The sequence below is a fragment of the Callorhinus ursinus genome, unplaced genomic scaffold (assembly GCF_003265705.2).
Source record: "Callorhinus ursinus isolate GAN/ISIS: 27379988/994484 unplaced genomic scaffold, GSC_fseal_2.0 scaffold18, whole genome shotgun sequence".
Classification (NCBI taxonomy): domain Eukaryota; kingdom Metazoa; phylum Chordata; class Mammalia; order Carnivora; family Otariidae; genus Callorhinus; species Callorhinus ursinus.
This window is the reverse complement of record NW_027397080.1, coordinates 36,479,957-36,499,884: the sequence shown is the minus strand read 5'-3', so window position 1 is coordinate 36,499,884 and position 19,928 is coordinate 36,479,957. Positions and strand designations below refer to the sequence as shown.

At 61.6% G+C, this 19,928-nt stretch overlaps 3 protein-coding genes across 5 annotated transcripts; 2 read left to right on the top strand and 1 right to left on the bottom strand.

Moving 5' to 3' along the window:
• On the bottom strand, window positions 1-2,004 carry ANKRD65 (ankyrin repeat domain 65). The gene is given in 4 exon segments (XM_025855793.2): window positions 1-455; window positions 924-1,095; window positions 1,097-1,453; window positions 1,585-2,004. Coding segments are annotated over 4 exon segments (1,215 nt in total). The 5' UTR covers window positions 1,830-2,004; the 3' UTR covers window positions 1-14.
• A 3,352-nt stretch (window positions 2,005-5,356) lies between these two features.
• On the top strand, window positions 5,357-12,025 carry TMEM278 (transmembrane protein 278). 3 transcript variants are annotated; one of them, XR_012381401.1, is made up of 3 exons: window positions 5,357-5,893; window positions 6,794-7,122; window positions 8,229-12,025. XR_012381401.1 is itself a non-coding variant. In XM_025855794.2 (2 exons), exons 1-2 carry the CDS (start codon window positions 5,618-5,620, stop codon window positions 7,049-7,051), a joined length of 534 nt encoding a protein of 177 aa, XP_025711579.1. In that variant the 5' UTR covers window positions 5,357-5,617; the 3' UTR covers window positions 7,052-11,983. The 3 variants fall into 3 exon arrangements, 1 of the variants encoding a protein (XP_025711579.1); XR_012381400.1 differs by having other exon boundaries at window positions 6,794-7,599; window positions 8,229-11,995; XM_025855794.2 differs by having other exon boundaries at window positions 6,794-11,983.
• Window positions 12,026-13,946: 1,921 nt separating this feature from the next.
• Window positions 13,947-19,928, top strand: VWA1 (von Willebrand factor A domain containing 1). The gene is made up of 4 exons (XM_025856808.2): window positions 13,947-14,314; window positions 15,424-15,981; window positions 17,902-18,180; window positions 18,329-19,928. Exons 1-4 carry the CDS (start codon window positions 14,242-14,244, stop codon window positions 18,664-18,666), a joined length of 1,248 nt encoding a protein of 415 aa, XP_025712593.1. The 5' UTR covers window positions 13,947-14,241; the 3' UTR covers window positions 18,667-19,928.

Here is a 19,928-nt window from a genome sequence, read left to right as displayed (position 1 = left end):
CAGGGCCTCTGGGGCTATGTGCCCCTCCCACTCCTGCTCTCAGCAAAGGGTGGGCAGTACCTGGGGCAGACCCCCTTGGACACCAGGTCCTGGACCACTTCACCCCATTGTGTCCTCAGGGTGAGGCTAGCCCCTCGGCTCAGCAAAAGCTCTGCGGTGGGGCCATGGCCATGCTCTGTGGCAAGGTGAAGGGGGGTCTTGTGGAGCCATCCAGCAGCATTGACCTGCGCTCCCCTGTCTAGGAGGTGGCCGGCGACCTCTGCGTGGCCTCCCCGAGCAGCATGGTGTAGGGGTGTGAGGCCCAATGAGTCTCGAGCATCCACCGTTGCTTCCCAGGCTGCTAGCCACTGGACAGCAGGTAGATGTCCCCCAGCAGCAGCCCCGTGGAGTGCAGAGCGACTGTGCCTGTCCTTGAGGCTGGGGTCTGCCCCATGGTCAAGCAGCACCTCCATGTCCTAGGAGAGGAAGGAGGGAGAGGACGGAGGCTGGTCTCCCCCACCCAACAGCCTCTTTCTCAGTGCTGCTTCCTCATTGGGTAAAAATGAGCCCGCACCTCTGCCACCCGGGGCTGGGACGGGGGCGGGCGGGTCTCCATTCCAAGACAACCACTTGTCCTAAACGTCCTCAGATAAAATCCAAGACTAAGCAGCCCGCAGCCTCCCTTCCCATGCCTAGGGGCTCGCTGGGCTCAAGGACAGCCCTGGTGCTCGCAGTGTGTTTGTTGCTGCCCGTCACCAGGATACAGTCCGAACGCCCGGCCACGCATCCTCACCGGCCTTCCAAGAGAGGTTACAAACGGGAGACACGGTCCAGGGGCCCCTAGCAGCCGGCCCCTCCCAGCCACTCTCCCACCCACCAGTCTCGCTCCACCCGTCCAAGGGGCCCACCTGTCCGCTCCCTCCCCGAGGCCAGGCCGGACGTACCTGCCTGCGGCCCAGGCTCGCCGCTACGCCGAGCGCCGTGGTCCCCATGCTGTCCCGGGCGTCCACCCGCGCCCCGCGAGCCAGGAGGAGGCGTAGCGCCGCCGTGCGCCCGGCCGCGGCTGCCACCATCAGGGCGCCGTCCAGGCCCGCGCCATCCGCCGCCAGCAGTTCCCACCGGCAGCCGGCCGCCCGCGGCCGCCCAGTGCACCGCCGTCCAGCCGCGCGCATCCGCCGCCGAGGGACCTGGTCCCGGCGTGCCCAGCAGGTGCCCGGCCAGCAGCGTGCGGCCCAGCGCCGCGGCCCAGTGCAGCGGCGTGAGGCCGGCCCCCGAGCGCACCGCCGCTGGGGCCCCACGCCGCAGAAGGAGCTCGGCCACCCGCGAGTGTCCATGCCAGGCGGCCTCGTGGAGGGGTGTGCGCCCCGCGCGGTCGGCAGCCCCCACCGCGGCCCCGCGCCGCAGCAGGAGACGCACCAGGGGCACGTGGCCGCGCAGCACGGCCAGGCGGAGCGGGGTCCTGCCCCTGTGGTCCCTGTGGGCAGCAAGGGTGGCATGGATGAAGGCAGGAGCGCCGATAGGGGGGGCCCTTGCTGCCCTGCCCAGAGAAAGGACCCCTGCCAACTCCGCCCTAGTGAAGATTCTTGGTCCAGCCCTGGGGCTCACCTCTCCTCCACACTGGCCCCTTGACGCAGTAGCTTTGTTGCCAGGCCCAGGTGACCCCTCCACACAGCTTGCAGCAGGAGCCCCCAGGCTTGCGGGGCACTGGGGCCCTCGGTCCTGGCTTCCAGAGCCTCCTCTGAGCCCAGCTCCACCCACCGAAGTTCCTGCTCAGCCCCTGCCTCTGTCATGTCTTGCTCCCCTGTCTGGGAGCTCCTGGAGTCCATCTGGGAAGAACAGGAATCCCTCATGGGTACTGGAGGTCCCTGGCCATCCCCAGCCCATGTGTCCCCAGGCCAATATGAACCGCACCCCCCATCTCCCCAGGGGACCAGACTACCACTTAGCCTTCTGAAGGGTTTAACCCCTAGTTGCCCCTAGGGGGAGTCCACCCTGAGGCTCCGTCCTCCAGCTGGGGGTCCTCTCCCTGTGGTTCCTGGGCAAGCCACAGCCTGGTAGCCCTCTCATGGAGGCCTTCGGAAAGCGTGGAGGTGGGGCTGTCTGCTTCCAGAGGGCTAGAACGCTGGGACTGCAGCCGTGGGGTAGGGAGAGCAGTGCAGCCTCCTGGGCCAGGCTGAGGGCCACCTCTGCACTGTCTACCCAGCAACTTAAAGGGACACCGTGCGGGCTGGGAACAGCGCCTGCCCCAGCACCTTTCCTCCTGCCAACTGCCAGGGCTCCTGGCTTGGCCTCCCTCCTGGGAGACAGAGGCCAGGCAGGCAGAAACAGGCCCACAGCCTTTGATGTGCCATGACTTGCCCCAGAGAGGCACACACATGCCTTCCCCTGGGTCCCTCCCTCAGGCCCTGCTCCGCACCCCAACTCCTGTCCCTGCTGGCTAAGACCACCTCTGGGGCTGGAGCGTAGCCTCTCTCCTGATTCCAGGCTGGGGAGATGAACAGGGTAAGTAGGACCCCTCCCCCCACCAGCAGATGCCATGCCAGGATAGAAGATTTACCACAGATGCCAGGCAACCTGGATGACCCTATGGAGAGTAGGAAGCCCCTTGGGGTAGGTTGAGGCAACTCAACAGAGGCTGTGAAAGGGGCAGAGCCCTGTCTGGACGCTAGGAGGGAGTCAGACAAAGAGAGGAGAGCCAAGTCTAGAGGAAGGGAAGTGGTACTTCAGAAGGGGGCCTGAGTAAGGCCTCCAGGATTGGTCACCTTGATTCTGGGGCCCTGACCCCAAGGGTACCTCACCATCCCCAGTCTCTGGGTAAGGCCACCTGTCCAGAACCCAGACAGGAGAAGGAGATATAGCCATCTCCTGCAGCCTCCCCCGTCCAGCTGCCTCTTGTGATTGTCCACTGGGAGGCAACATGGCTTTGGGTGGTCATGCCTTTCCCAGCCCCCTCAGCCCCCCATCCCCGCACACACACTCCCAGGGATGAGGTGTCCTGAAGGCCCAGCCCTGTCCCACAACACACACACACACCCTCTCTGGAGGGGCAGCAGAACCTTGACCTTTACCCCCCTTCCCTAGAGAGCAGCCTTTCCAGGTGCCAGATTCAAAGGGTGGGTCTCTGGCAAGGGGCGGAGTGGCCCCATCTCACCCCTAAGCCACATGGACTCTATCCCATGAGCCTCAGTCACTCTGTTCAAATGTCACCTCCCCAGGGCTCCTGGCTGGCTCAGTCGTTAAGCATCTGCCTTCGGCTCAGGTCATGATCCCAGGGTCCTGGGATCGAGCCCCGCATCGGGTTCCCTGCTCAGCAGAGAGCCTGCTTCTCCCTCTGCCTCTCCCCCTGCTTGTGCGCTGTCTCTCTGTGTCAAATATAATTAATTAATTAATTTAATTTAATGAAGGTTTTTGCTTATTTATTTGTCAGAGAGCGGGAGCGCAAGCAGGGAAAGCGGCAGGCAGAGGGAGAAGCAGGGGGGAGGATTCCCCCCCCCCCCCCCCCCGAGCAGGGAGCCCAGCGCGGGACTCGATCCCAGAATCCTGGGATCACCTGAGCCGAATGCAGACACCCAACCGACTGAGCCACCCAGGCATCCCAAGTATCTACTCTTTTTTTTTTTTTTTTTTAAGATTTTATTTATTTATTTGACAGAGAGAGACACAGCGAGAGAGGGAACAGAAGCAGGGGGAGTGGGAGAGGGAGAAGCAGGCTTCCCGCAGAGCAGGGAGCCCGATGTGGGGCTCGATCCCAGGACCCCGGGACCACGACCCGAGTTGAAGGCAGACGCTTAACGACTGAGCCACCCAGGCGCCCCTCTACTCTATTTTTAAATGCTTGCCTTCCTCTTCTAGAATGAAAGCTCCATGAGAACACACCACACAGGCTGACAGATTCAGCGGGTAAGGAAGCAACATGATCTGGGTGGATGAACATGGTTTACGACCTAAGTAGCCAGCAGAAGCAAGAGAGCAAAGCTGTCAGCTCCCTCCTGACTCCCTTGACAAGTGGCGGGAGGGGGGCTGTTGCTGCAGAGCTACTTCCATGCTTCACTGCACCCTGGGAGGTCCGGTGGAAACTCTCATAGCTCATGAGAGCCAGGGAAACCTAGAAACCGCCTTCATGAAGGCAGAAGTCCGTGGGAGCCAGCTGCATGGCCGTCCTCCCACATTCTGCCCAAGCCTGGAGCGCGCAGCTCACCCAGCTATGGAATCATGCAGGCCTGTCAGGGCACCCCCACAGAGCTGTCGAGGCCCACACTGGCCCCCTTTACCACTGAGTCCACAGAGCCTAGAGCAGTCCTGGCACACTGAGGGAGCTCAGCGAATGTTGATTGCATGAGCAAGTGAATGCAAGAGGGACCTGAGCAGAGACTGGAGCTTAGGAGATTAGACCGGTACCCTCTCCACCTGAACTCTGCATCTGAACATTATCATTTGCAACATTTTCTACCCTAAGTTCATTATCTGAATAAATCAACAGCTACTATAAGATCTGGATATGTGTGTGCAGGTGAAAATTAAATCGCGTATGTGTGTTGGGCAACAGGGCTTGGCATGTGCTGCAGGGAGCCTCAGCTCACGTCCTCACAGGGGCCTGACTTAGGCTTGCATTCCTTAAACCCGCTGTGCACAATCGCTGCCATCCCCCATTTACGCACTGGAAAATGTTAGAAGAAAAGTAGGATGTGATAAAGCCAATGGTGGGAGAAGGTGTGAAAGGGAGACGTTCATATCTGGTGCCACACAGCTTGTTCATTCAGCTCACAGGCAACCTACTCCAAGTGTCAGCTAGTTATGTAAGTGGTGTTTAAAATGCCGAGTGCTTCTCTCTTTGACAAATAAATAAATAAAATATTTTTTAAAAATAAATAAAATGCCAAGTGCTATGCAAGAAAAACCTAACGTCTGATAGGAGTTAAGAGCATTTCAGTAATATTTGGGGAAATTAGTTGGGGTTTACGGAAGATCGGGGAATGCTTTCTCCCTGGTTGAAATAACAGAGTGCATGCTCCCACTGTTTTCAGGATGGACGAGACTCCAAGACAAAGGATGCTTGTCATTGTAGCTGCTATTATTGAGCACCTACTGTGTGCTGAGTCCTGCAGTAAACACTTCACATGCATTGCCCCACATGCCCTCTCAACAGCCCTACAGTCCAGGCATCCAGTGTTTTCCGTTTTACTGAGGCTCAGAAAGGCCAGGTTTGGGGATGAGAGCACCAGCAGGGACTAAGGTGGCAACTGATGGGGCTGCTGTCAATGTGAAGGCCTATGGAATGAAGTCCTTGTGTGGGGGAGCGGGAAGCGGGGGAGAGGGCGGGACCAGGAGGAAGGAGGGCCCCAGTGCCAGGACAGCTGTGCAAGCCCTGACCAGAACACACAGGAGCTGTATGGGGAGACTGACCAGGGCCGGAGCTGCAGGCGCCTGGCAGAGAGGTCCAGCCTGGCAACAGGGGAAACTGAGGCAGCGGTGTGGCCCTGGAGACTGAGGGTCAGAGCTGGACCTACTGGGGCCAGGGTGCTGTCCTCCGTCTGGGTCCACAATGGTTGCTGGGGTCTGGGTGGGAGTCTGACCTGGGGACCTAGGTCCTGCCGTCCGACTACCCCTGGGAACCCACCAGGCCTATTGCCCGGAGAACATGAGTGAACAGGAGAAGGAGACGGAGGAGGAGGAGGGAGGGGGCGCTTCCGACACAGCACCCATGCTGCCAGGAAGACTTCCTGACTGCCGGACCTCAGCCCTGATGTCCCCAGGATGGGTAGGCCTGGCTGTCCGAGGCTTCGGGACCCTGTTGCTGCCTGGCCAGGCCCTGGCAGGGCTCCTGCTGCACCTGCTGTTGCCCGCCACCGTGTTCCTGCTGGTGCTGCTGCCAGCGGCGGCCATCGCATACCTGGGATTCCTGTGCCACTCAAGGGTGAGCTAAGCCCTGGGGGGGGGGGGGGGGGGGGGGGGGGGGGGGGGTCCTGCAGAAGCGCAGGGCCCTGGGGCTGTAGGTGAGTCTCGTCCTTTCAACATGGTTCCCTTGTCCCCAGAGACATATGTGCCCCTCCCTGGAAAGCTCCTTCTGCCAAGCACCCCCCCACCCAGCCGCAGCAAAAGAAGGGCTTTTGTTTGTCGCTGGAGCGGACAGCTCCCTCCCCTTGCGAGGCCGCCTAGCCTTGTACCAAGGGCCACCAGGGCCTGGACAGCTGGGCATGGTGGGAAGAGGGGGGGCGTTCCAGGAAGAGAAGGTGAAGATATTGCCCAAGTTCTCCAGTGCACCACCCCTGCCCGTCCCCGCGGCCCCTGGGAGACCCCTCCTGCCCTGGGCTGGCTTTCCCCGTGTGAAACAGGCTATGGCTTGGTCTAAGGAAGGGGCGTGTGGGCAGACGGGCCCCGGGTCCTCCTTTTGTAGGCATGAGGCGGGGGCGGGGGAACTGAAGGCGGGGCCGCGGGAGAAGGTGGCGCCAGCGGAGAGCCGCACGGGTAGGAACTCGAGGTCAGATTCCAACATAGGGAAGGGCCCCAGGAGAGCACAGACGGGAGGAAAGCCGGGATGGGACAAACGGGGAACAAGTTTCTGAGCCTCCCCTCAAGGGACTCCTACTCCGGCCATTTGCCGCTTGGGCCCCGGATCTCCCATTCTCGACTCAAAAGTGCCCGGCCCCAGCCGGCCCGCTCCGCCAGACCTCAGACCCGCGCCCCGGCCCCACCGCGCAGGGTCGCACTGGCCACGCGCCCCGCCGCGTCCGCCTACTCCCGCCCCGAGGCCTCTCCGGGGCCACCTGCTCCCCGGCCGCTCCCGGCCCTGCCTGACCGCCCGCCCCGCCCTCAGGTTCACCCGGCACCCCGCCCCGCGTGCCGCGCGCTCCTCTCGGACAGAAGCTCCGCGGCGCTCATGGTCCTCGGCTTCCTCTCGTTGCCTCCGCTGCTCGTGCTTGCTTCGGCCGCCCGCACCCGCCTGGCCCGGCGCCTCCTCACGCTGCTACCCCCAACTTGGACCCCTGGACCCCGCCGCCCGCCGGGGTGCAGCGACCGTGGGCGAGTGGGACACCACGCCGACGGGGAGGAGCAGCTCTGCGCCTGGGTGTGAGCCCCAGAGGCCTCTCCAAAGGACAAGACTCCCAAACCCGGGAAGGCCCCCGAACTTCCACCCCCCGCCCCGTAAGAGAGCCCCAGGCCTGCGAGCTCGGCGTCTGCGTCCAGCTTCTGTCCTCCAAAATCGCGGGCATACCTCGGGGCTTCGTACGCGGTGCTTCGAGTGGCCGCGAGATGGCACCAGACTCCCCCGAGCCAAGGTCCCCCCCCTTCCCCGAGGTCCCCCCACCCCCGCAGTCCCCTCCGATGCGGGGGGGCTGGGAAGCCCCCAGGGAGGAGGGAGATGCCACTCAGAGAAGGGGCGCCCGGCCGGGCTCAGCGAAAGGGGGCCTTCCTGGGTTCCGTCCCTCACGTAGGGCAGCCCTACGGGCCCCTTGTGTGGTCAGTCAGAGGGCCTCCAGAGGGTTCCAGAAGTGGCGAGACTTGCCCGGGAAGAACATGGTTCCAGAAGCTCAGCAATGGCCAGCAGCCTCGGGCCTTGCCGAGCTCAGCCTGGGAGGGAGGCCCGGGCTCAGCTTGTGCCCCGGGCGAGCATCCAGACAGGTTGGACACGTTAACTCGTCTGTTCTCTCTGGATAATTTTAAGGTCTCCTCTGTCTTTTCCCATCTTTGGCTTTAAGCACGTTTCTAGTTGTGGATATGTTCTTATTCATCTATTTGGGTATATACTGTGTTTCTTGTTCCTACAGATCCCTGTCCTTCATCAGTTCTGGAGAATTCTCAACCATTACCCATGTCTCCAAATTGGCCTCCTGTTCATTCTCTTTTGGGAGCATTTCTTCCCCTTTGCTCCCAGTGTCCACTGGCCTCTCTTTTGTATTTCCGTCTCCCCAACTCTCTGTGCTGCATTCTGGGCAATTTCTTCATCTTTTTCAAGTTTCACTAATTATTTGATTGTGTCTAATCTGCCAATTAATGTGTTCATTTAATTTTAAGTTATCATATCCAAAAGTTATATTTGTTTCTTATTCAAATCTCATCATTTTTGATGGCCTCCGTGCATGTTCAAATTTTGGATTCCAGTTTTACTTCAATTTCTTAAGCATTTCACATATAGTTATTTTATATTCTGTACCTAAAAATTCCAATTTCTTACTCTTTGGGGGGGGTGTCCAAATCTGTTATTTGTTGTTTCTGGTGATTCTCACTAATAGTATATTGTTTCTTTGAAGGGATGCTCATTTTCCACTGTCACCCCGTACCTGTGAACATCCTGAGGATACATCCCTCCGGGAAGGATTCCCTCTGCAAGGCATGCCCTACCTGGGCCCCGCTCGGGTCCTGTGTGGGCTTTCATAAGTGCAAGTGCGCCTCTCCATCCCTGTGTTGAGGGGCCTCCCCGCGATCCCACCTGTTTCCTTTCATCTTCCTGGGTTTCTGTTCATTACCCTTCTGTTTCTTTCTTTCTTTCTTTCTTTTTAGTGTTTTTAATTTGGGGGGAGCCTTGAAGATATTTACTTCCTTGCAAGCCCAGCAGTGTATTAAAAATGTATTTCTTGGGGCACCTGACTGGCTCAAGTCGGTAGAGCATATGACTCTTTTTTTTTTTAAGATTTTATTTATTTATTTGACAGAGACACAGCTAGAGAGGGAACACAAGCAGGGGGAGTGGGAGAGGGAGAAGCAGGCTTCCCGCTGAGCCGGGAGCCCGATATGGGGCTCGATCCCAGGAGCCTGGGATCATGACCTGAGCTGAAGGCGGACGCTTAACGACTGAGCCACCCAGGTGCCCCCAGATTATATTTTTATAAAGGTATTTTGCCTTTATTTATTTTTTAAAAGATTTTATTTGAGAGAGATTGAGATAGGGAGAGAGAGCACAAACCAGAGGGAGAAGCATGCTCCCCGCTGAGCAGAGAGCCTGACTTGGCCCATCCCAGGACCTGAGCCAAAGGCAGACACTTAACCACTAAACCAACCAGGTGCCCCCAGATTACTTTAAAAAAAGCAAAAACATGTTTCTTGTAATTTGTCCAGAATCTAGGGGTAAATGAAAGGCCTCTTAAAGAATCTAGCATACCATTTTGCCATAAGGGCTCTGTGTGTGACCAGCAGGGTCAGGATTCAGATGTGCCCAAAGATCAGGGCTCGGGGCTCAGGCTCATTCCGTGGCCTTGAGCAGACCCGGTGTGTGGCTGGCTCAGATCCCACAGGAGTTCTTGGGGTTTTCCATTTGTCTGCACCCAGTCAGACAGGAGCCTGGCTGGCCGCCCAGCGCCTAAGGATATCTTCCCCTGGTCTGAAGCCGCCTTCCTTCCCCTCCTGCCCAAGGTTGGGCAGGCTCTTGGCCAGGCTTCGAAGATGAGGACTCTCCTGAGGATCCGCCTGGCCCCAGAGTCATCAAAACAACAGCTGGGCCTGATGCAGGGCGGGGGGGGGCCGGGGGGGGGGAGGCCTTGGTGGGGAGCTCAGCTGCCAGAGCCTCAAGGGTTCCTAAGGTGTGTCCCAATTTCCCAGGCCTGCCCCGGGGCCCTGCATGGCCTCTAGCTGACCCCAGGGATGACCTGTTTTCAGCCCCAGCTCTGCCCCACCCACTCACAAAAGGATCACCTGTGGGGGGGCCGTAGGGGGTTAACAGAAGGGGCCTACTGGTCTGCTTTTAGAGGGCCAGTCAGGAAAGTCAAGGGCAGAGGCACTGAGTTACTGGTGGGGCAGGCAGAAATCTCTACTTTGGGCAACAAATGCTTTTTTCCCCAGGTGCCCAGGCCCCTGCCCTGTAAGTATGCCTGGTCATGGGGGGTGGTCTCCAGAGTGCATGTGTGTGTGTGTGCCTATGTGTGTGTGCACTGCGTGTTTGTGTACATGTGCATGCATCCCTCTGTCTGCTTCCCCTAACACTCCAGGCAGAGACATTGTCCCAACCCCACAGATGGGGAGATTGGGCTCTGTAAGGTTCCTTGACCTGCCCGAGGTCATTTATTCATTCACAAAGTATTTCCTGGGATGGGAGCTCAGGTGTCTGCAGGCACACCCTCAGACACAGGTGGCAGCTAGTAGGGGTCCAGGAGATTTGGCCAGTTCATTCCCCCCAGCCACCCACCTGGTGTAAGCCCTGCACCCATCCAGGCATGCGGGCTAGGCAAGGGGTGCTGGAGTGCAGCTGAGCTGGGTGGGTGAACTGGGTAGCAATAGGCAGTGCCTAGTGCTAGCTCTGAGGGCTAAAGTTCCTCCCCACTGCCCCCTGGGCCCTACCCTGACCTCTGGGGAGCCCCCCACCAAGGTGTTGACACTGGTCTGTTCCTCCCTAGTCTCTACTTACCAATCCAAACTGGTCTGGACACTGCCTGGGGCTGGGGCTGGGTGTGATGATCATCTCCCTGTTACAGAAGTTTCCCCGCAGAGGGAACCAGAGCTGGGGTCCCACCTCAGGAGGGGCATACTATTCACGTCTCTGCACTGGCCAGAAACAGGAGTCTGGATGCCGGCCTCCCTTTCTGCCTCCTGCCCCCCTGTCCATTCGGATCTACCTAAGACAGCAGCTACCTAGGGGCCCCTTAGATGCCTGGCATCAGCTCCCTGGCATCCACCCTGCCCCTGCACACACCGTGGGCCCTTGCCTTCCCCATGAAAACCCCACAACCTGCCCCACCCTTTCTGCCCCCTAGGCCTCCTTACTGTCCTGACACACTGGCCAACTTCCACCCTTGGGTCTTGGCACTTCCTGTAGCTCGTGCCCACCTGGTCTGACATGGCCTCTCCCTTGTCAGGGAAAATAAGTAGACCCACATCTTGGCAAGCACACTACTGCTTGCCCCCCATCCATCCTGGCAGCCCTCAGAGGACAGGGTGTCTGCATGTCCCCAGAGCAGAATCTGGCATGTGGCTGGCCACAGCAGAGACCTAATGGGATGAATGCAGATAGGGTGGTACCCACCCCACACCCAGGCTGCCCACCCTGCTGTTGCCAGCTCTGGGATCACAGGGGGGCAGGCCTGGACTCCTGAGGAGTGAGATAACAGGACCTCCAGACCCTCAGGCCTGGTCCCTTAGGTGCTGGCATGTCCCTGACCACAAACAGGCAGGTGGAGTCTAGAAGGACACGTGGGTGTGGCAGCTGGGTGGGTGGCAGAAGGGGCCTCTGGGCCCTGCTGCTCTGGCCACCCCCTCCCTCTGCCCCCCTTACTGTTGTGGGTGGGTTCTGGGGGCCTCCGGCTTGCCCCACACCCCGCCTCAGGACCACAGCAACCCCTGTTCCTGTTTCTGTGTCCCCCAGCACGTGCATGGTTGCATATGTAGGTACAAACACATAAAAAACAGCAGCACAGGGCACCCTACTGGGTGAGGGTGGGGACCCACACTGCTCTGCCCCTCAGGCCCAGAGTGCCCTCAGGCTGGGGTCAGAGGCCCCGGGAGCTGCCCTTTTCCCTAAGGTCAACATGACCACAGTGAGCTAGGGACAAAAGGCCCTTCTTCTCTGCAGAGGCCCGGACTGTGCGGAGGAGGGAGTGTTCCCGTGGACCCTGTGGGGGCAGGGGCAGTGCTTTCAGAGAGCAATGTCCCTGGGTTTCACGGAACCCCCTCCACCTGCCTGTGAAGCAGCGGGTGGGGTGGGCCAGTGCCAGGAAGTGAGGTTCTGGGGCTCTCAGACTGGGCCAAGGCAGGGGCTGGACCTGGGGGAGGGAAAGGGCGGGTGGGCAGGGCCTGCTGTATCCTGGCTGCCTCTGTCCTTCTCAACCCCCCCAGCCTCCCAGCCTGTCTTTCTTCTGAGAGGAGGTTTCCGGACAATTATATTTGTGCTTCCTCTGGCATCTGCCTCAAGCACAACCCTGACCCCGACTATTACACTCCTGGCTGACCCCCATACTCCCTGGGGACCCTCCATCTGCTGGTGTCTCCCGCCGGGAAGGGCAGGACGCTGGAATGAGACTTGCCAGGATGCTGCAGCAGGAGAGCCTCAGGGCAGAGCAGGGGGCCAGGGGAGTGCAGGGGGCCAGGGGAGTACAGCCGACCAGATGGGGGGTGGGGGGCCTCTCCCAGGGGTCAGATGAGAGCTCAGCTCAGCGTGCGCAGCAGGAATGACGAGCAGAGCCGAGGAAGAGCTCTACCAGGGCTGGTAGCTGAGCTCAGCCAAGTCTGGGCAGAGGCCCTGGCAGGCCAGTCCTAAGACTGGGCCTCTCATCCTTTCTGCCTCTGATGGAGAGGCCGGGGGGAGGAGGGCGGCTGCTTCCTCGAGGGCCTGAGTCACGGCCAAGAAGACCCGCTCAGTTTTTCCAGAAGGGACGGAAACTTCCCTGTCAGCCCTGCAGCACAGGCCCAAGTGTGACTGGGCTCGCCTGCTACATAGGAGTTGGGAGACAAGCAGGGGTAAAGCACTGCCTTACCATGGGACAGTCCACCATGGCCCAGCTCCCTGCCCCTGGCAGTGGGTGCCCAGTGAGAGGGAGGATGAACCAAGAAGGGTTTGCACATGTTTACCTGGGTATCTCAACCCCAATGCCCCCTGCCCGGGGTCAGCTCTCGGCCGGTGCCCCAGCCTGCCTGGCCATGGCCTCTACTCACTGTCCCCAGCAGTAGCAGCTGTCCTGGTCAGCCTGGTGTGCTCTAGGGCTGGGGGCCACACCAGGTCCCCCTGGGAGGCACACCCTGGACTTCAGGGGCCCAAGCCCATTGCCGCCCACCCCCAACACCGGGGCTCAGGCGGAAGCACCAGGCAGTTTCTGGTCCCAGCAGAGGCCTGAGGTCTGTGGAGCTGAGCCAGCACCACCACTGCCAAGACTCCCTTCGAGGGGGTGGGGGCAGCGGGGACACAGTCCTCGCCTGTTCCTGCCCCAGCTCCTCCAGCTTGGCTGGGCCACTTCCTTTTTTAGGCAAAGTTGGAGCTCCGGCCTGTCTCACAGAGCGTCTCACCCTCACCTGCCATAAAGGGAGGAAGGAAAACCATTGAGTCCCATCCGTCCTTGCTGCTGAGCATCCTCCTGGGGAGGGGGGAAGGGAGGGGACATCCTGGCAGAGACGCCCCTGCCACCTTGCACTGGGGGACCTGTGTCCTCCCAGCTCCAGAGAGTAATGGCTGGGAGAAGGCAGTGGTCTTCTTAGTAGTGAGAGACCTCAGGATGCCCGGGTGGCTCAGTCGTTAAGCGTCTGCCTTCGGCTCAGGTCATGGTCCCAGGGTCCTGGGATCGAGCCCCGCATCGGGCTCCCTGCTCCGCGGGAAGCCTGCTTCTCCCTCTCCCACTCCCCCTGCTTGTGTTCCTTCTCTCCTGCCTCTCTCTCTCTCTCTCTGCCAAATAGATAAATAAATAAAATCTTAAAGAGGAAAAGAAAAAGTAGTGAGAAACCTCATCTGGACCCTCAGCTCCTGCCCAAGGGGAGGGAATCTGCCCCAAGGCCTGAGTGGTCTCAGGATGCCCCCTGCAGTCAGCCACCTCTGGTGCTAATGGGTCCCTCCAGAGGGCTGGGGGCCTGCCCTCGGTCCTGGAGTTGGATCTCGGGTCAAGCCCTGGGCCCCTCATTGGACAGGGTGTATGAGGACAACAATAGTTCCAGCATGGTCACACTGGACAGGTCCTGAACCAGCTATTCCCAGCTCCTATGCCTCTTCCCCCAAGAAGCCAGGTAGGGTGGGGGGCTTTGGGTCCCTCAAGAAGCTCCCCTTCAGGCCTCTGCCCCTCCCAACGTCCCACTATCTTTCTAAGTGTCCAGCCCCCAGCACCTACCCCTCTCTCAGCCCTGTGGTAGAGGTGAGTCCAGGGCCTGGGCCTTGCCAGGGTGACCTTGTTCTCCGTGTCACCCCCACCCCGTTGCATCCCTGGGTTTCCCCTGGGCCTGATTCCAGAGGCTCTTAGCACTCGGGGGTCACGGCGGTGGGCCTGGGGATGGTCCAGCTTGAGAGCTCCCTGCTCTGCTCCTGGGTGGGGGTAGGAGCAGCGCGGACCCCGAAGCCCCCCAACCCGGAAAGACAGCTGCAGTATCTGTGTCTGTGCACACGCCCACGCGTGTGTGCCGCGGTCGCATCTCCGTGAGTGCTGCGTGTCGCTACCCGCCTGGGTCCCTCCGCGCGCACGCCTCCCGCCTCCCGGAGTCTGTGCGCCTCAGCACGCGGGGTGAGTGTGCACCGGGGGCGGGGCCTCGGGGACGGGGCCTCCCGGGGGCGGGGTCGGGTCCGGCCTGCGCGGCGGCGCGCCCTGCAGTCCCGGAGCGAGCGAGCGGCGAGCGGAGGCCGAGCGCGCCCCTTCCCGTCGCGCGATGCTGCCCTGGACGGCGCTCAGCCTGGCCCTGAGCCTGCGGCTGGCGCTGGCGCGGAGCGGCGCCGAACGTGGTGAGTGAGGCGGGCGGCGGGCTGGGCTCCAGCTCGGGCGGCGCCCCTACCCCCTGCTGCCTGCGCGGGGCAGTCTCTTTCCCTCCCGCGGCCGCGGGGTAGGGACGGCCGCAGGGCACCCCACCCACCTGCGGGGGGCGGGCCCAGGTGCCCCAGGCGGCTAGGCGGGCGCCAGATGTTGGGGAGGGGGCTCTGGAAAGGAAGGGGGTGGTGTCTGTCGGGGAGGAGGTCCCTGCCTCAGTTTCCTTCTCCTTGGGATGACGCTTAGTAGAGAGATGGCATGGGAAGAGGGCTAGAGTCGCCCCATCGGATTGGAGGGTACAGAGGCCGCAGGCACAGATCAGAACCGAGACAGCCCAGCTCCTGTCTGCCCTTGGCCCAGCGGTGGAAGGGGTCCTTTTGCCCCCTGGGGTGCCGGGAGCAAGGGGAAGGCCTTGGAGGGGCTGGTGGGCCCTCAAGCTGCTCCAGCAGGTAACCTGCTTCCTGGGTCGAGATGGAGCAGAGGATGGGTCCAGAGGAGGGGTGACATCATCTGTAAGTGGGGTCACGACTCCAGCCTGGCCATATGGGCTGAGGGAGGGGCTGTGGTCACGCTGTCCCTCTCATCTATCCACCTCAGCTCCCAGTCTCCCCAGGGGCTTTGTGCCCCCCCCCCCCGGAGGCTGGGCTGTGGGCCTGAAGCCAAGTCTGAGCAAACAACCCCCCTGTGACCCAGGCCTGTCCACTCACACTCCTGGGTGTTGGGCCAGGACCCTTGGCTCCAGCCTGCACAGAGTCCGCTGAGCAAAGGGAGGGTGGAGGGGCTTAGAGGGGTTGGCTCTCCTTTACAAATGAGACTTGAGCCCAGAGAGCACTCCAGGTACATGACCAGGGTGCCGAGTTAGAACCCACTGGGACTGTGGGCCACTTGTTGGCTCAGGATCCCTCTCCCCCTCCCCCAGGGGTGCCACCTTCAGAACCTTTGGGGGTGGGGCTGAGCAGGCTTTCAGGGCCTACTTGGGTAAGGGTAAGCTCCAGCTTAGGGAAAGCTCAGACCCTGGGGGTTCTGCCCTGGGTGTGGGGCTGTCTGGGGGCCACCACCTGGGGCTGAACCCTCCCCTCTCCCCCAGGCCCCCCAGCATCGGCCCCCCAGGGGGACCTGCTGTTTCTGTTGGACAGCTCGGCCAGCGTGTCTCATTATGAGTTCTCCCGAGTTCGGGAGTTTGTGGGGCAGCTGGTGGGCCTGCTGCCCCTGGGCCCTGGGGCTCTGCGTGCCAGCCTGGTGCATGTGGGCAGCCGCCCGTACACCGAGTTCCCCTTCGGCCAGCACAGCTCAGGTGAAGCTGTCCAGGATGCCGTACGTGCTGCAGCCCAGCGCATGGGCGACACCAACACTGGCCTGGCACTGGCTTACGCCAAGGAGCAGCTGTTTGCAGAGGTGGCAGGGGCCCGGCCAGGGGTGCCCAAGGTGCTGGTGTGGGTGACAGACGGCGGCTCCAGCGACCCCGTGGGACCCCCCATGCAGGAGCTGAAGGACCTGGGTGTCACTGTCTTCATCATCAGTACTGGCCGGGGTAACCTCCTGGAGCTGTCAGCTGCCGCCTCGGCCCCCGCTGAGAAGCACCTACACTTTGTGGATGTGGATGACCTGCACATCATTGCCCAGGAGCTGAGGGGATCCATTCTCGGTAGGTGGGAAGAGGCAGGGCCTGGGGGGACCCCAGCAAGGAACCTCGGAAGAGGTGTGGGGAGAGGAACTCGAGTGCCTCTAGCAGGGGCCAGGGCTCTGGGGACAATGGCATTTCATGGGGGTCCAGCAGGGAGGCAACACACATGGCTTCTCTGCATCCTCCAGGGACGCGCTCCAGGTGTGTGCCCTGTAGGCCCCACTGCCTGGGCTGTAGTGGGACAGAGGGTCAGGGCTGAGTAAACATCTCCAGGTGGGGTTCTCTGCTGACAGCACCACCCCAGAGTGGAGGGCCTGGAATGGGCCGAGAGACCAGGGGGCTGCATCTGGTGGGATGTGGTTAAATGGAGAGGAAGGGGGAGGGTCCAAGCTTGAGGACTCTGCAGATGGACAGCACAGGCTCCTGTATGTGTGTCAGGCGCTACCATGCCTGGGGGTGAGAGAGCCAGGTCGGGATGGGCTAGGATTGCCTCCCACAGCGCTGGGGCCCTACCACCCTAGGGGTAGGGACAGTCAGAGGAGTGGGAGTGGGTTTGCACCATTGGTGGTTTTGGGGATTGCTAGAGAGGAGGCTGGACCGGGGAGGGCCCACTGCAGGGGCTAGCAGCTCCCCACCAACTTTCTTTTTTTTTTTTTTTTAAGATTTTATTTATTTATTTATTTGAGACAGAGAGAATGAGAGAGAGAGAGAGCACATGAGAGGGGGGAGGGTCAGAGGGAGAAGCAGACTCTCCGCCGCGCGGGGAGCCCAATGCGGGACTCGATCCAGGGACTCCGGGATCATGACCCGAGCCGAAGGCAGTCGCTTAACCAACTGAGCCACCCAGGCGCCCCCACCAAGTTTCTTATAGACCACCCCCACAGCCTCCATCCCCAGCCAAACCTCACAGTGGGAGGGGCTGGAGATGAAGGGCCTGATTACTGGCTCAGCCGGCTCTATTCACTGAAAAATGCCACTAACCCCAGGATTCTTCCTGAATCTCTGCCTGTGGGTTAATCATCCACCAAAAACCGGAAGGGGTTGGACTGTGGAGTGCAGAAAGGTAGAGGGTCCTTCCAAAGGTTTCCCCCAGGGACACCTGGCCCCTTGTGGCCACTGAGTCAACCACTGTGGCTGAATCTGGAGGGGACAACAGGAGGAAGGGCAAGCAGCTGGACAGGAAGAACCCAAGGCTGCAGGGCAGTGAGGCAGTATGGTGGGGGCTCCTGGGATAGGGGTGGGGTGGGGTCTGAATATGGGGGATGGGTAGGAGAATGAATGCCAGGCTGACAGCTGGAGCACCCAGCATTCAATAAGGAAGCATCAGGATCCCAACGGGCATAACGCTGCCCAGACATTTATCAACCTTACCTACTTGCGTGGTCACCCACATGGTCATGTGGTGTCATAGGCTCAGGAGTAATGCACACTTCGGGGTCCCACTCTGGAGCCCTCCTCCTAGAACCTGAGGCAGGCAGTACTCTGACCCCAAATCCAGCTGCTCCTGGAGTTGTCACGTCATCAGGCTCCAGGGTGTCCCCCTGCCCATAGCCTCCCATCTTCTGGCTGCACCGGTGCCCCTTTGCCTTGACTGTCCAGAGCTGAGCTGACCCCACACTCTGTGCTGGCCACTCGGGCTAGGGAGGGTGGCTGGTCCTCTGTTCTCAGACACCACCTTTGAGGGGCCATTGGAGTGGTGGGAACTGGCCATTATAGCTCCTCACCTGTCTGGGTTTGCAGCTGAGGCAGGCAAGGAAGCACCTGATGGAGTCCCAAGTGGGCGACTGCACTCTTTTCCTAACCCCAGCCCTGTCACCGGCTCGTGTTATCATTAGCACTGCTGGGGCGGCGGAGCCTGGGCTGTTCCCCAAGTCTCCCTGCCCGGTCAGTCAGGGCCCCAGGCTGGGCGAGAGGAGACCTGACCCCCTGCACCACCCGCAGATGCGATGCGGCCCCAGCAACTCCGTGCCTCTGAGGTCACGTCCAGCGGCTTCCACCTGGCCTGGCCGCCCCTGCTGACCGCAGACTCTGGCTACTACGTGTTGGAGCTGGCGCCGAGCTCCGAACCGGGGACCGTGCGTCGCCAACAACTACCGGGGAACGCCACGGGCTGGGCCTGGGTCAACCTCGACCCTGACACCGACTACGAGGTGGCGCTGGTGCCCGAGTCCAACGTTCACCTCGTGAGGCCGCAGCACCTGCGGGTGCACACGCTGCCGGGTGAGCGGGGCGCGGAGGGCGGGCTGAGCGGGGTGGGGGGGCCCGCGGGCGACCGGGCGGGGCGGGGCGGGGCGGGGGCGGGCCGAGGCCCCGCCCCCGCTCCGCTCAGGCAGGCGCTAACCCCCCCCCCCCCCCCCCCCCCCCGCAGAGGAGGCCGGGCCGGAGCGCATCGTCATCTCTCATGCAAGGCCGCGCAGCCTGCGCGTGAGCTGGGCGCCGGCGCTCAGCGCGGCCGCCGTGCTCGGCTACCACGTGCAGTACGGGCCGCTGCTGGGCGGGGCGGCCCAGCGCGTGGAGGTGCCGGCGGGCCGCAACAGCACCACGCTGCAGGGCCTGGCGCCCAGCACCGCCTACCTGGTGACCGTGACGGCAGCCTTCCGCTCGGGCAGCGAGAGAGCGCTGTCGGCCAAGGCCTGCACGCCCGACGGCGAGCGCAGCCGCGCCCCGCGCCCCCAGCCGCCGGGGGCCTGGGGCCGGGAGCCGTGAGCCGGCCGCCCCGCCCACCCGAGGGCCCCCTTCTCCCCACCGCCAGAACCTGGGCCTTGCCCCGCGGCGACTCCGTCCGAATCCCCCCCACCCAGAACTCTCCTGCGGCGGCGGAGGGCTCCCTGCGCGGGCGTCTGCCTTCTAGGACGCAGGGCTCGCCCGACTCCCCGGCCATCGCGACCCCTTGCCCTGCCCAGGCTCAGAGCTGGACACGCGGTGCTGTCCTTTGGGCAGGAATTAGCAGGAAGATGGACAGGGACTCTGGGGTGAGCTGAGAACATCAGATGCAAGACTGGCCTCAAGTGCAGGACAGGAGGCAGCTGAGCGGAGCGGCTGGACCTCTCACTTGTGTGAAGGCCCAGTCCCTCTGGTGGCAAGGGCTGTCATCGGTCTGAGAGGGCTTGGTCCGGCTGGCCGCGCTGCGTCCCTGCGGCCTCAGGTCCTAGATGTTGGTGGAAGGTGGGTGGGGGAAGGGCGGGAGCTGGCTCCGGCTGGGTTGCAAAGGCTTCCCAGAGGAGACAGGATCTGGAAAAGGGCAGGGCGTTGTGGTGGCAGGTTGATGGTGTGGTCAGCAGCTGGGTCAGCAGAAAGATGGTCTTTGCCAGGGTGTTCAGTTGGCCTGAGGGGTAGTGCCTGCTGGGGACAGTGGCCCTGCTTTCCTGCCCACAACCCCACCGGCTCCAGCTACAGCCGCAGGGATGCAGATGGCACCTTCCTGGAGGAACAGGACCCTGGAGACAGGAGGGCTCCTTGCCCCTGCGAGTCCCAAGGCTTGCACTCACGGGGGGCCTCCCCTGCTTCCGGGTGGGGAGCTTCGATGCGTGGGCAGGGACAAACAAGGTTCCCCTGGGTGGGTTCACCCCAGCGATTCTCTACAGCATCCTCAGACCCCACCTCCTGCCACTCCTGCTCTCTGGGGCCTCCAGACGAGTCCTAAGGGCAGTACCTGCTGGCCCTCAGCCCCATCAAGGTATGCATGTACTCCCGTCTGCACCAACTCTGTGCTCACTTTGCCTCTTCCCCACTAACACCCCAGACTTTAAAATACAGTAAATTAGATGTAAACTGAGCTCTGCAGTCTCAGAGTGCTTTACTCCGTCCCAGCACTCCAGCCCTGTGAAAGCTCCCAGACGGAAGGCCAATGTTTTGAGACTGTTGCTGGGGAAGGGGAGGGGAGCCGAGCCCCTCCTGGTGCTGTGGCTCGGAACACCCTGCCAAATGCACCTCCTCCTCAGAGGGCCCTGGCCGTTTCTGTGGGCGGG

What these genes read in the sequence shown, in the direction of transcription:
- VWA1 (XM_025856808.2), top strand. Translation starts at nt 14,242, where the DNA reads ATGCTGCCCTGGACGGCGCTCAGCCTGGCCCTGAGCCTGCGGCTGGCG. An exon ending in GCGGAGCGGCGCCGAACGTG is followed by an intron (nt 14,315 to 15,423) that starts GTGAGTGAGGCG and finishes CCTCTCCCCCAG; the next exon opens with GCCCCCCAGCATCGGCCCCC. An exon ending in GCTGAGGGGATCCATTCTCG is followed by an intron (nt 15,982 to 17,901) that starts GTAGGTGGGAAG and finishes CACCACCCGCAG; the next exon opens with ATGCGATGCGGCCCCAGCAA.
- TMEM278 (XM_025855794.2), top strand. Translation starts at nt 5,618, where the DNA reads ATGAGTGAACAGGAGAAGGAGACGGAGGAGGAGGAGGGAGGGGGCGCT. An exon ending in GATTCCTGTGCCACTCAAGG is followed by an intron (nt 5,894 to 6,793) that starts GTGAGCTAAGCC and finishes CCCCGCCCTCAG; the next exon opens with GTTCACCCGGCACCCCGCCC.